This window comes from Oryctolagus cuniculus, chromosome 5, assembly GCF_051225735.1.
Source record: "Oryctolagus cuniculus isolate XC-2025 breed Fujian yellow rabbit chromosome 5, ASM5122573v1, whole genome shotgun sequence".
In the NCBI taxonomy this organism is placed as follows: Eukaryota; Metazoa; Chordata; class Mammalia; order Lagomorpha; family Leporidae; genus Oryctolagus; species Oryctolagus cuniculus.
In genome coordinates this window covers 112,849,455-112,862,753 of record NC_142871.1, presented here as the reverse complement: position 1 = coordinate 112,862,753, position 13,299 = coordinate 112,849,455, and the positions used below count along the sequence as shown (strand labels likewise).

General features: G+C 41.9%; 1 protein-coding gene across 50 annotated transcripts in view; it reads right to left on the bottom strand.

The window, feature by feature from the left end:
* The window catches only part of DST (dystonin), a 483,923-nt gene that overhangs the window by 74,846 nt on the left and 395,778 nt on the right, over positions 1–13,299 (bottom strand). For all 50 annotated transcript variants that reach the window (XR_007923259.3, XR_011388661.2, XR_016233970.1 and 47 more), the window contains 2 exons: positions 4,555–4,716; positions 2,764–2,934 (listed from right to left, as the gene is read on the bottom strand). Coding sequence is in view for 44 of the 50 variants with exons in the window: in XM_051855540.3 (XP_051711500.2) it covers positions 2,764–2,934; positions 4,555–4,716 (333 nt within the window). In the remaining 6 variants the exon portion in view is untranslated. The remainder of the gene's footprint in view (positions 1–2,763; positions 2,935–4,554; positions 4,717–13,299) is intronic.

The following is a 13,299-nucleotide window of genomic DNA, read 5'->3' as shown; positions in this document are numbered from 1 at the left end:
TCCACTGGTTTATGTCCCAAATTCCCACAATAGCTGAGACTGAACCAGGCCAGGAGCCCAGAACTCAATCCAGGTCTCCCACTTGTGTGGCAGGGATCCAACTATTACTTGAGCCATGTAGAGGCCTGCTGCCTCCCAGGGTACGTATTAGCAGGAAGCCGTGATTTGAATGCAGGCATTCCAACATGGGAAGTGGGCATCAGAAACAGTGTCTTAACCACGATACCAAATGCCCACACCTTTCATTTTTAATATAAAATATTAGAGTAGAAGTGCTATTTAAGTTAACACAGTGAATCATGGATTTAATTTAACGAATGGTAATGCCTTGTCAGAATAAAAAGGCTTACTATGAACCATTAATGTATTCTAAACCCTTTCCTATGTTAAATAATCTGTAATAGACAAGGAGGTTAAGATACAGATCCAGTCTGCCTGTTAGCAAGGCAAAAGTAACAGCTCCCAGCTCCTTTTAATAAGTGGCACTAACTCCTAAAATCCTTTTAGGAAGATGATGACTAAGAAAAGATACTTTACATATTTTCTAAGGAAAGCTAGAGTGTAGTGTGTTAGAAATCCCCAAAGCTGCCAAAATAAGACTAATATTTTAGGAGTTAGCAACAGAAACAAAATACAATTTAATTCATTAGAATACATTTTTAAGTGCCTGGAATGGATTGCCTGCTATGGCCAACCAGAATTCAGCAATGAGAAAGGCACAGGTATGTAAGCAACTAACTGCCTCATTGCTTCCTTTGTCTGATCCTGACTGAGTGTAAAAGATTAAAGACTGGACAATTACGAAGAAGAGTATTTGGAGACCAAGTTCACCAAGGCAGAATTTAAAAGGAATACATGTTTAGAAAGGAGGGGAGGAAACACACACTCTCTTGATACAGGTTTGAGTCATTCACTGTATGAGCAAAGTATTATAGCAGGTGGTGTCAGCAACAAGGAGAACTAATTAAGTGGATCACTTTTGGTGAATTTAAATAGCAATGTCTCTAGCAATTAAGAAAGCAAAATCAATAAATAGGTTTAGCTGGCTAATGGTCATTAATTACCTCAGGGAGGATATCTTAATTAAATTAAAATTACTCTCTGGGAGAGTAACTTTAAATTAAACTGTGAATGGTAGCAAAAAACCCACACAAATTCAACGTATTTCCAGTTATAGTACCTTAATCTGAAATCAACCTCTAATGGATATGATTTCCTGACATGCTAATGTTTTCGAAGAAAGATGGGGTTAAAATTCTGAGAACAAATGCAGAAGTTCTTTAAAAAGCTTTTAACTGACAAAAATTAATTGTATACATTTATGGAGTACAATGTGATGTTTTGATCCACATACACAATGTGGAATGATCAAATCAGGCCAATTAACATATCCATCACTGTACCTACTTACCATTCATTTGTGGTAACAACATTTAAAATGAACTCTTTTAGCAATTCTAAAATACACAATCCATGATATTAATTATGCTAAGTGCCTAAACAGTAAGTGCAATAAGCCATGCATAGAAAGATAAATTTTAAATTTAAAAAATTTTAAAAAAAGTTATTTTAAAAGGACTAGAGTAATTCACTTCCTTTTAAATATTATTATTTATTTTCCTTTTATTTGAAAGTCAAAATGACACACAGAAAGAGAGAGACACACAGAGAACTCTCCTCCACTGTTTCACTTGCGCAAATACCCACAATAGCTTGAATTGGGCCAGGCTGAGAGTCCAGAACTTGATCTGGGTCTCCCACTTGGGTGGCAGGAACCTAAGCCATCACCTGCTATCCCAGGGTGTGCACTGGTAGGAAACTGGAAGTAGAAAGTCAGCACCCAAACCCAGGCACCCTGATATGTCACGTGGGTATCCCAAGCAATGTTGAAAATGCCCATTCCCAATCCCACTCCCTTCTTTGTAAATTTCATACTGGAGAAAGCTTCCCACTGTACTGCATGCTAAACTCCTTTGCACATGTCATTTCAGGCTGAAGCTGACAAATTACTACTGAAAATGTCACTAAATGCTTCACACCTGAACTCCTGCCATAGGGAATACAACGACTGTGTAGGTGGTCCCAAATAGTTATCATCCTCTAGAGACTGTGTTTTTCCAACTTGGCTTTGTTTTGGTAGCATTCAAAGACAACTGGTACATTCCTTAGCAGATATAAATGGATTATTTTTTTCTTTGGTAATAGGTTGAACCATAAGAAACTGCTGTTATTTAATCTACAAAAAGGCAATTTCATATGGCTAGTGCTACTCTGTAAGGGAACAGTATTGCTTTCCAAATGTCACCTTATTAGTGAAGGCTTCCTTTACTGTCCTATTTGAAACTGCACACACACACACACACACTCAATTCTAACATTTCCAGTCCCTCATTCTTGTTCGGTTCCTTCCTGATTCCTACTCCATTTTATTTACCACTTGCTAATTTATCACAGTGTACTTACTTCATGTTCTCTCTCTCTCCCTCTCCCCCCCGCACCTCCACTTTCCCATTGGACTTTAAACACAAGAGGACTTTTTATCTTGTCTATCCAATGCCATATCCACAGAACCTAAAACAGTGTCTGGCTGACAGAAGTATCTAGTATGTAGGTATTGAATGACTAACAAACTAAGGTACAGAGTATCAAGAATCAGTTAACTAGGATATCCTATTGATAGAGCTAAAGACAGCCAAAGGGAAGCAGTCATTCTCATTACCAAGACTGAACATGAAACACAACATGAAAGCATCACTACCTTACCTTTTGTTCTTGTATTTGGGCCTTCACCACTTTGTACTCGGCTGATGGGGGCTTCTGATTGGCCACAAGCTCTTCGGTGTCCACCATCCAGCTGAGCAGAGACTCGAGGGCATCCTGGAACCTCCCACAGTGCAGCAGGGCCTCCTGTAACTGGGCTGCTCGCTGAGCCACCTGCCAAGTCCCAATTGCTTCCACTTATTTCCATGTTTCATAAATTAATGAAAGCGCCCACAGTCACAACTTTTCATGCTTATTTTCCCATTTTGTTACAAGTTTTGTTCTCCTTTTCACTTAAAATTTACCCAAAGCATTAATAGGGAACAGGATAGGAGTTCAAACTTTAAGAAGTAAACCACAAAGATAAGATGTCCATCTCAAAAAGTCAATAATAATGACTAAATCTTTGAGACTTTGGAAATGCCGAACACAGTTATGATTAGCAATGAATGATTCAAAATATCTTAGCATTGTAGAAATTAACTACATATTATCTTAGCATTGTAGAAATTAACTACATATTATCTTAGCATTATAGAAATTGACTACATATTGTCATTTTTATTATTCCTGGATTCATTTCTAAGTTTCCTATCAATGAATGTTAGAGATAATGAAAAAGACCAGCATTAAAAGATTAAAAGAAACTATAATAAAAGATAGGATCAGCATTTATTTTGCTACCCAAAAATAATGATAAAGCATCCAATTAAATCCTGTTAGCCCTGGAGTCCTTTTTCAACCAGCCAGGGCCTTTGTCTTCTAGTAAACACAGCCTCTGTGTCCTACACAGTGATATCCCATTGCCCCTCTCATAGAGCTTTTCCTTCGGATTCAGAAGGGAGTTAGTTGGCAAGATGCTTTTAAACACTATGAAGTGTATTTACATGTGACACTGCACGCCAGTTGTGTTTAAGGAACACTGCAGTATGAATCAGACTTTAAAGAATGGCAGGATTTTAAGACCTGGCAACTGTTTAAGGCTTCAGTGCAGAAACAACAACAAAATTACCACAACCACTACCATCACTACCATCAGCACTACATAAGCACTGCCACTCCACAACAATTTTCTGGTAATTTCTGTCACATGGAGAACTGCCTGCCATTTTGTGTTGTCAGTGTTGCCTCCCTAAGATATCAGAGCATGATTTCCAGTGTTTTCCCTCATGGAAATCTAGGGAAAAGTGAGACCCGTATCTTTCAAGTAAGATGATATTTGGAGTTGATGGTCTGTAGCAAGGGCGGCAAACCCATACTTAGTCCGTGGCCAACAGAGCCATGACTTCTTTCACTTGCATAGCCCTGACCTACCACACAGTTTACAATTAGTCACCAACATTTGAAAAATGGAAGGTTTCATGTAGAAAGTGAAATTTCCAGGTCCTTCTGATAGTAATCAGACCATCTGACAACAGCCTACATCACTATATGCCAGTCATTTTTCTGGAGCTAAGAGGTGTGTGTGCTCTCTCAATACAGGGCCCCAGATTCTGGCCAGGCCATCACACCGCTTGTGTCTGAGGCCAGGTCTCTATCAAAGTGGAGATAACATCAGGGAGAGGCCCTGTTTCACCTAGTTCTCTCCTTTCACTTAGGCTCCCTGTCTAGTTCCTGGGGCTTTGGAGTTTGAGCTATCCAGTGTATTGGACCATAACATAGATGAAGGGATGGAGGGATGGAGGGATGGATGGATGGATGGATGGATAGATAGATATGTTTAGGAAGTGTGTCACAATAAACACAGGTGAAAAAAATCAACAAAAATGATGATGAAGGGCATCAGAAAATTACCTTCTTATTCAGAGTCTTCCACCGTGTATTGACCTCATCCAGGTCATGCTCCAAACCCTGAGTGCTGGTGCTTTTAGCAGCACTCTGAATAAGGCCTTGACCTAACCAGTTAACATCTTGCTGTTTAACCTGTAAGGGTTCGATCTCTTCTTTCTGGAATACCTGCAGTTGGAAGAGCCATAATTGCACGAGTTATATTCTCTAGCAACTACCAAATATACAAGCATTTCTTTAAACATCGAGTAGTATCAATCATTACATTAATTTTTAGTGCCTATTAATAGAGCAAAGCTACCTTATGAGCAATAGTAAGGGAGAAAATTAAATGTAAATTCACAGCCTACCAAAACCATTCAGGAAAATCAAGACTGATGTTCTTAGTACACTGAATCAGATAATCTATAAAACCAAGAAGATGGCCTATGTGTTCCCTCTTTATTGCTTCATTATCATAACATGAAAAGCTTCCTATTGTTCCCATGTAACTCTAGCAAAAGATTTACAGGAAACCCTAAGGAGCAAAATGGTAAGAGGGGGTCAGGAGGAGGCTTTCTGGGCATGAGATTCTCATAAGCTCTCTAATGATAGCTGCTGCTTGCTGGTAACCAAAGTGTGAGACTCAAAACATAAATGGAGACTCATTGACAAGGAGAAGAAATCAGCCAAGAGGCCAAACACAGGGCTTGCCAAAGGGGCCAAAAATATAGGGACAGGAAAAGGAAAAAGACCTAGTCATGTTCTGAAATACCAAAGATCTCTGTATTTCTAGCCCCCTCAAATGCTTCTCAAGATGCCAATGGGCCCCCAAGAGGCATGGAGACCTCACCCTCTGGATCTGATCACACACATCACCAGCACAGCAACTCTGGTCCCTCGGTGGTCACTGCCACCCACACCTGCACTACCAGCAGTTTCCCAAGGCTTTATTCTCTACTCTGCATCCCATTTAACCTATGGCTCTGCAGTTGCCTGTGACAGGCAAAGGCCATAGACTTAAATGCAAGTACCATCAAAGCAAACATTTCTATCTTTTTAAAAAAATATTGTAGTTCTGTACCATGGGCTCAGCATGTAATAGTTACCTAATAATTGCCAGATTAATATCTACTTAAAAATCATATTTCTGTGTTTGGATGATGGCACTGACCCCTTAACATATAATACTAGAGGTTGATCCAGAAATCCTTTAATAGATAATTCAAGTGTTTAGAAGATGCTTAAAAGAAAATCAATTATTTTAACTAAGGAAGGAAGGTTTCAGAGAGACATTAAGGTAAAACATGGTTTGTGATTCTGAGTCATTACACTGAAGAACACCATATTAAAAAAAAAAACAGTGATGGATAGCTGAACAGAATATATGGAAACATAATTAAGGTCAATAGTAAAACAACACCTAATATTATAGGCACAGTGTGGAAAATAATTTGGCAAGATGTAGAGGCTGTAGGAGAAAAAGTCGGGAGAGTCTGGCCCAAGGCCTAACACACAGGATACTCCTGTGTTACTGTAGGAGTGAAATGAAGGAACAGCAAACAAATTAAAGATCATTTCCTGCAAAATTCCCTTCCTAGCTAAAAGCTCACACTACTTTTTTTCCACAGAAACACCCTTACAGACAATTTCCATAACAGCTAATTGTTTCTATGTAACAATACCAAATATAAAAAAACAACTATACACAATTAAAAAGTATCAGATCCCTCAAATCACTAATAAACTTCTCACAATTCTCCCCAAGAGTATAATTTACCTAATAAGCCAAAAGAAAGTTGCAAGCAGGTGGTAAAGACAGAATTTGGGCAGTACGATTCTATTTCTTTCCTATAACACTTTCTAAGTTACTTTCTAGGAACAAATAACAGCTTCGGATATGTTTCACTAACCAAGCATGAAGGGACCAGTGATATAGAAAAACACTAGAAGCTTAATTTTAGGAATTTGTATGGTATATAGGATTTAGAGGAAAGTTTCATTCTCTCTCTCAGTCTTCAGAACACCACCACCAACAACAAAAAAACTAATATATTCTAATAAATTCCTTTAATCTGATCTTGGCTTTAAATTAATATTAAGGGTATAAATCAGAGCAGGTCCAAGTGAGTATATGATACTTTTCTAAAGCAGTACAAATATATACTAAAAGTTTAAAAAAAAAAAAAGATAAGTACTTAAGAGTATATCCACCTAAAACGTAATTATTTTCTAAAATACACTATAAATTCCTTTATAAGGAAAAACATACTTGGCTAAGCCATTTGCTATTTGTGCAAGGAAAGGGCACAGTTACTTGGGAACGATTGTTTTTCATAGACCGAGAACAGGAACATTTCTGATATTGTCTAAATTCCTTATCTCTCAGTGGTAACAGAATACCTGTGAAGAGAGACTTTCTCCCCAAACTACCCACTGCAAACAAACACAAAGAGAAACTTAAAATAAAATAAAATTACCTCTGAGGCAAAGTTTACCAGAAGAGCTTAGTAAAAGTACCAAAATAGCTGAACTTCAATCTGAGTGGGAAGAAAAAAATTACAGGCCTGAAAAACAACCTCTCCATGCTACAAGGCTGCACCCTTCACTTCCTTACCTCATTCCTACTCACAAAAAGCTAGCAGCCCTATTACTCACATGCACAGCTCCTGAGAGAACATTTTAAAAGTCCTTAATTTGGAGCACAGCATTTTGCACACCACAACAATATACTACTGTGTTTGTACCTTCATGACTAAATCAGTTGCAGCTTGATAAATCCAATATAACTGCCCTTAAATGGCAGTGTCTTAAACCATAATTTGTCTAACAGGCTGACATTAACATAAATTCACAGTGGAGGCATTCTGAGTGGAGGGGAACCAGCCACCATCTGCATGGCCAATAGCAGGACCCTTAACAGCTGGCAATAATCATTGTTCTCAAAAAAAAAAAGTCCCTAGTTAATTTGTTACAACAGTCAACTTATCAATATCTGGCATCTTATAGGGTGCTAGTCACACTGCCCAAATAAACGAATGGATTGAGTCATGATTAGAAACACCAGTGACCACTCTGAAACACAACCACAAACCCTTGGCAATGCAGTTTCGCATTTCCCTTAATTACCTGAGCCGACTGGAAGCCATTGCAGACTGTGTCCAGTGTCCCAGCCTGGGCCCCAGCTTTTCTGGGTGCAGCTTTTTTTCTCACTGGTGTGAATTTCAGAGAGCACTTCATCCGGAGCACCTCTACTTCCTCTTTAGATGCTACCCTGGGTTCTTTGGAATCATACGGTGCCAACAGTGCCACGTCTCCTACCACCCCTGTGCTACCACAATCTACATCACTCTCTCCCAGATCTGTGAGGGAGAGCTCAAAATCGAAATCCTGAGGGGACCCCTTTGTAAGTTCCCTACTTTGTGCTGTGATTTGGGAGTCTTCGGCTCCACATGTTTCCTCCTTGTCTCCGTACCTTGGCATAAATAATGGGTCACGCTGAACAGTGCTCGCCTGCAAATCATCATGCAGGCAACAACTGTCACCAGGGATTTCCCTTTGGCCATTTACACACTTTGTTTCCTCTAGTGGAGAAGCATCATGTAAAATCAGTTTGAAGTTGTCATCAGTGTGGGCACTTGGACAGGCAAGCAGCGGGACTTTCTGTTCATTCAGGGAACTTGCAGAAAAAAATGCCCTATATTGCTCCATGATAGGAATATCCTCAGCAGAAGACAAGCTTCTAATTCGTGACTGGTCTGCAGTTAAAATGCCCTGCTTTTCTTCCCTCTCTGCTGGAGGGCTGCACAAACCAGAGTCATCATCCTCTGAAGTTAGAGAATTAGTACCCCATCTGCACTTGCCGGCCCTGGTAACGGCATCGGACATATCAGTAGGTTCAACAAAAGAGCTTTCACTTTTGTTTGCATAATCCATAAAATTGGCTGGGACGAACATTCGCCATGACCGTCTATGCTCTTTCTTTTCTGCGTGAGATTTGGCTTTGGGTAATCCTGCGGTTCGGATGATATCGCTGTTTAGTTTGAGTGCATCAAAGATCATCTTCTCATCTAGCTTGTTAGCTTCACGACCTCTCAGCTCAAACGCACTGGAAGAAGTAAGGGCACCATTGGAGGACAAGGAACTGACATCCAGTGTTCTGTGACTGTAGGGTAAGGTCCGATCTGTGAAATGCCTGGAAGACAGGCTACCTTTTGAACCAGAGTCTATCTGTTCATTCAGCCTGACAGTGTCATAGATGGACCGCTGTGGGACATAACAGTCTTCGATATTGAGGTCCTCTTCCTCCTCCCCTTTGCCTACACATGGGGGATTCTGACGTAAACAGTCTGGCCTACTGAGTGGCTTCCCCATCTTGTAGATCGTCAACACAAATATTGCAACTCTTGATACAGAATGCAAGAAGTCAAGTAAAGCATCTTTCAAGAAAGTATACCTCTGCACAGCGCTATGAAGCGGCTTCAGCATAAAGACATATGCTCAAATAACAGACAATGTTAACAGCTGAGGTGTTTAGGTCATCAGCAGTGCATCAGTACAAATGCAACTGTCACCTGGTTGGTTTTTGAAATACTCTAAAAAAGTAAAGTGCATCCCAAACAGAACACTGATCCCTTCCCTCCACTTGGCCCAGCCCCCAAACTTCCCTTTCACACACTCCCAGACACAGAAAGAAACAAACACACCCTTAACAGTGGCTCAAACACTGAACATTCCATTGTCAGTCGATTTCCCTTTTTAGTCTAATTTTTGCATCTAAGGTTTCCAGATTAAAATTTCCAAACGAGCAAGCATTTTAACAGGCTGAATGTTCACTTCGGCAGAGGTCTGGTTAACTGTAATCCACTTAAAGAGGGCTTGCAAAACTCCATCTCCTTTATAAATAAACTAAGCTTCGGCAACTTACAAGACAAACAGAGGGACCGTGTATTGTTCAGATCAAGGCACAGGAAAAAAAAATCCTCAGAGAAAAATAAGTTAAGTCCAACGTTGTAAGGAAAGTTAAATTCTTTTGCTTGGGGGGGGGCAGTAGTTATAAATACTCTTGATTCAAAAGGCAGTTTTTCTTCCCATATTAAGCTTCATGGAGGCTACGGAACTACCCAAAGGGGGGGAAAATCAAACTTTTGGACAGCTAGGGCAGCACAATCCAGCAACCATTTAAAGTAAACAGCTAGAAAGCATGACTAAGAGCGTCCCTTTAAAAAAAAAAAAAAGGCCATTTCCAAAGAATCTTATCTGATCCTGCTTAAGAAGGCTGATTCCACCTGAGGCACTTGCAGCAAAGAGCTCCGCGGTTTCCTCTAAGGCACAGGCGGCGGCGGCGTAATTCACATTCGGCTGGAAACCCAGAGACTACACTATCCTTTGAAACTGACCAGCTGCTGTGGCCACAGCTTGGCCTTCATGTCAGCCAGCGCTGGCGAAGAGACGGAGGTGGCAGCGGCAGCGGCAGCGGCAGAGAGGGCGCTCCGGCTGGAGGGAGCTCCTGCGTTGGCCCTGGCTCCTTAGGGCAGCAAGGTCCCGGGCGGGCATCCTCTGGGGTCGGGGCGCGTCCAGCAAAGCTCTCTCCTTTCAGGCAGCATCGACTATGTCCCAGGGCCCGCGGGGCGCCGGGGACCCGCGGCTGTGGCTCTCACCTCGGTGCTACGCCCTCCCGTGACTTAACTTCGCAGTCATCTTTCCTCTGACTCCCAGCCTCTTCCCCTGCCGGCGAGTGGTTTCAGGGGGAGGTACCTCAGGCCGGGAGGCTGCAATGCAACAGCTTGGTGGTGACATCAGCGCAAGGCAGGCCGAGTCCGGCAGCTGGAGAGAGGGCCAGCTCGGGTTCAGAGATCGCTGAAACCCCAACCACCACTACAAGAGGGGAAGGGGGACTAAGGTCTTGCAGACGCACAACCTAACACCGCCTAAACAATCATTTTGTGAGCATCCAGAGAACCCAGCTCAGTTGAGTGCGAAATGGGGAAAAAGGGGTGTGGTGGGAGGTACACGGGTCCCTATCCTTGTCTAGAACCTGCACTCATAAGAATGTGAAGAATCTATGTTGGAGTAGCATCTGCGATGCAAAGTGCCTATCACTTTGACTTTGGGTGTTTTCTGTCAGTCTCTTAAAGCACAAATTCACCTTTAACTGTTACCAGAGGAAATGATTCCCACAGGCAGGGTGCCAGGAACACTGCTGACACAAGGTTAGAAGTTACTAATAACCATGCAGTCCCCTTGACAGGAGTGCTCGGCCCAGGCAAAGATCAAGGGTAGAAACTGTCTCTGGATATTTAATAAACGAGATCACATCCACAGATTTTTATCTACTGCACAAACATCCTTTAAAAAATTAAGTTTAGTGACTCAAACCTTAGCACTAGTCCTTGCGGGAGAAATTAATTGTCCTATTTAAAGTCTATCCATTCTATATTTTGCAAAATAAGCAACAGTGCCAGAGGGCCAGGTAGTATCACAAATGAAGGCGGATTGTCTTTTCAATCTCACAAAAATCAGAACATGAGCTAAACTGCAATCACCCCAAGTGAAGGCACTTCTCATAACGATATTATATTTTTTCTAGTAATTTGATGAAAAAGATGTGGAAGGGCACTTTTGTGCCTTTGATGAGAAAATATGATCCCAAATTACTTTTATAATTTATGAGTTTAAATTTAAAAATTTATTCATAACCAGAATTATTTATAACTATTCAACAATTATTAGATGCAACTCAGTATATGGCCATATAAAGTTGAAAAAAATACAAATTATATGCATGTATATATGTATAGCTGTCTATAAAGAAACATAAAAATACCCATTAATATCCCAATATTAATGATCATTTTTCAGGTTCAATAAGTGAAATATTTCAATAAGCACTTAATCTGTGATGTCCAACAACACAGGTTGTTATGAGGTGCTGATATCAAGACAAAGAAAGAAAAAGGTACACACAGTTATGCTGTTTGAACAGTGGATTGGAAATTAATAAACACTAAGGGTCTTACTCTTATTTGCCAATGTCTTGATCTGTAAGCCTGGAAAGTTGCTTATTCACTGCAATAGTAACAAAAAAGTTTCTGTGAAATCTGGATGGGTGCTTTCTCTAAAGACTTTATTTTTTAAGATTTATTTTATTTTATTTATCTGAGAGACAGAGTTACAGAGAGAGATAGAGACAGAGAGAGGTCTTTTGTCGCTCCCCCTCTTCGTGGAGGAACGACACAGGACCCTGCACTGTTCTTTCGTCTGCTCGGCCCTCCCCGGGTTTGCTGCTGGTTCTTCCCGGGTTGGCTACTATCCCTTCCACCTCCGTGGAAGGGCAGTTCCCCCTGGCCACATTCCCCACTTCCGCAGGGGAGCAGCACACCGCCGGCCGGCTTTCTCGGGGGCTGCACAGGTGTTCCTTCAGCTAGATGTTCCCCATAGATGTTCCCCGGTGCATGCCGTCTCTCTCCTCCTTTATAGTCCTCCTCCGCCAATCCCAACTCGGCTGCCCACACGCCGAGTACGCTGCTCTCCTCCAATCAGGAGCAAGTCCTACAGTTTATCAGTTGAACTGGAGGCAGCTGTGCGGAAGCTGTTTACTTCTCTCCCAGCGCCATATTGTGGGAGAGCAGATGCATAGAATAAGTCCTAATTCCAGTAACTCAGTCCAGTCCGGATTGCTCCCCACAGTCTTTCATAGGCTGGTTCACTCCCTAAATGGTCACAACTGGAGAGGATCCAAAGCCAGAAGCCAGGAGCTTCTTCCAGGTCTCTCACAGGGGTGTAGGGGCCCAAGGATTTGAGCCATTCTCCACTGCTTTCCTAGGCAAGTTAGCAGGGAGCTAGATAGGAAGTGGCGCAGTGGGGACTCGAACCAGTGCCCATTTGGGATGCTGGTGCTGTCAGCCAGGGCTTTAACCCACTGCCCTACAATGCTGACCCCTAAAGACTCTGAATAGAACTTTTCATAAGAATGGCCCTGATTCATTCTACTTCAGACTAACTCTTGAATCATCAGCTCAGTACCTTTAGAAGAGCTAAGAAGGGTAGGTGTTCAACCCAGCTGTTAAGATGCCTACCTCCCAGATCAGAGTGCTGGGCTTGGTGTCTGCCTCTGGCACCTGATTCCAGCTTTCTGCTAAAAAGACCCAGGTGATGGCTCAAGTACTTGAGTTCTGCACTCATGTAGGAGACCTGGATTAAACTCCCAGCTCCCAGCTTCGACCAGCCCAGCCCTGAACCAGTAGATGGGAGCTTGCTCACTCTCTGTTTCTTTGCCTTTCAAATAAATAAATAAACATTAAAATAAAAAGAAAACATGCCTATGATGAATCTTTTTTATTTTTTTATTTTTTTTTTATTTGACAGGTAGAGTTATAGACAGTGAGAGAGACAGAGAGAAAGGGCTTCCTTCCATTGGTTCACTCCCCAGATGGCCACCACGGCCGGCACTGTGCCAATCAGAAGCCAGGAGCCAGGTGCTTCTTCCTGGTCTCCCATGCGGGTACAGGGCCCAAGCACTTGGGCCATCCTCCACTGCCCTCCCGGGCCACAGCAGAGAGCTGGACTGGAAGTGGAGCAACCGGGACTAGAACCCGGTGCCCACATGGGATGCTGGCGTCTCAGGTGGAGAATTAACCAATTGAGCCACAGTGCCAGCCCTTCCTATGATGAATATTTAGAGACCAGGATTAAAAAAAGTTAAGAGCAATATTTAATACCATGTTTGAGGTGGGAAGTACATTTTTAAAACTGCATAGATAATTCATTCAT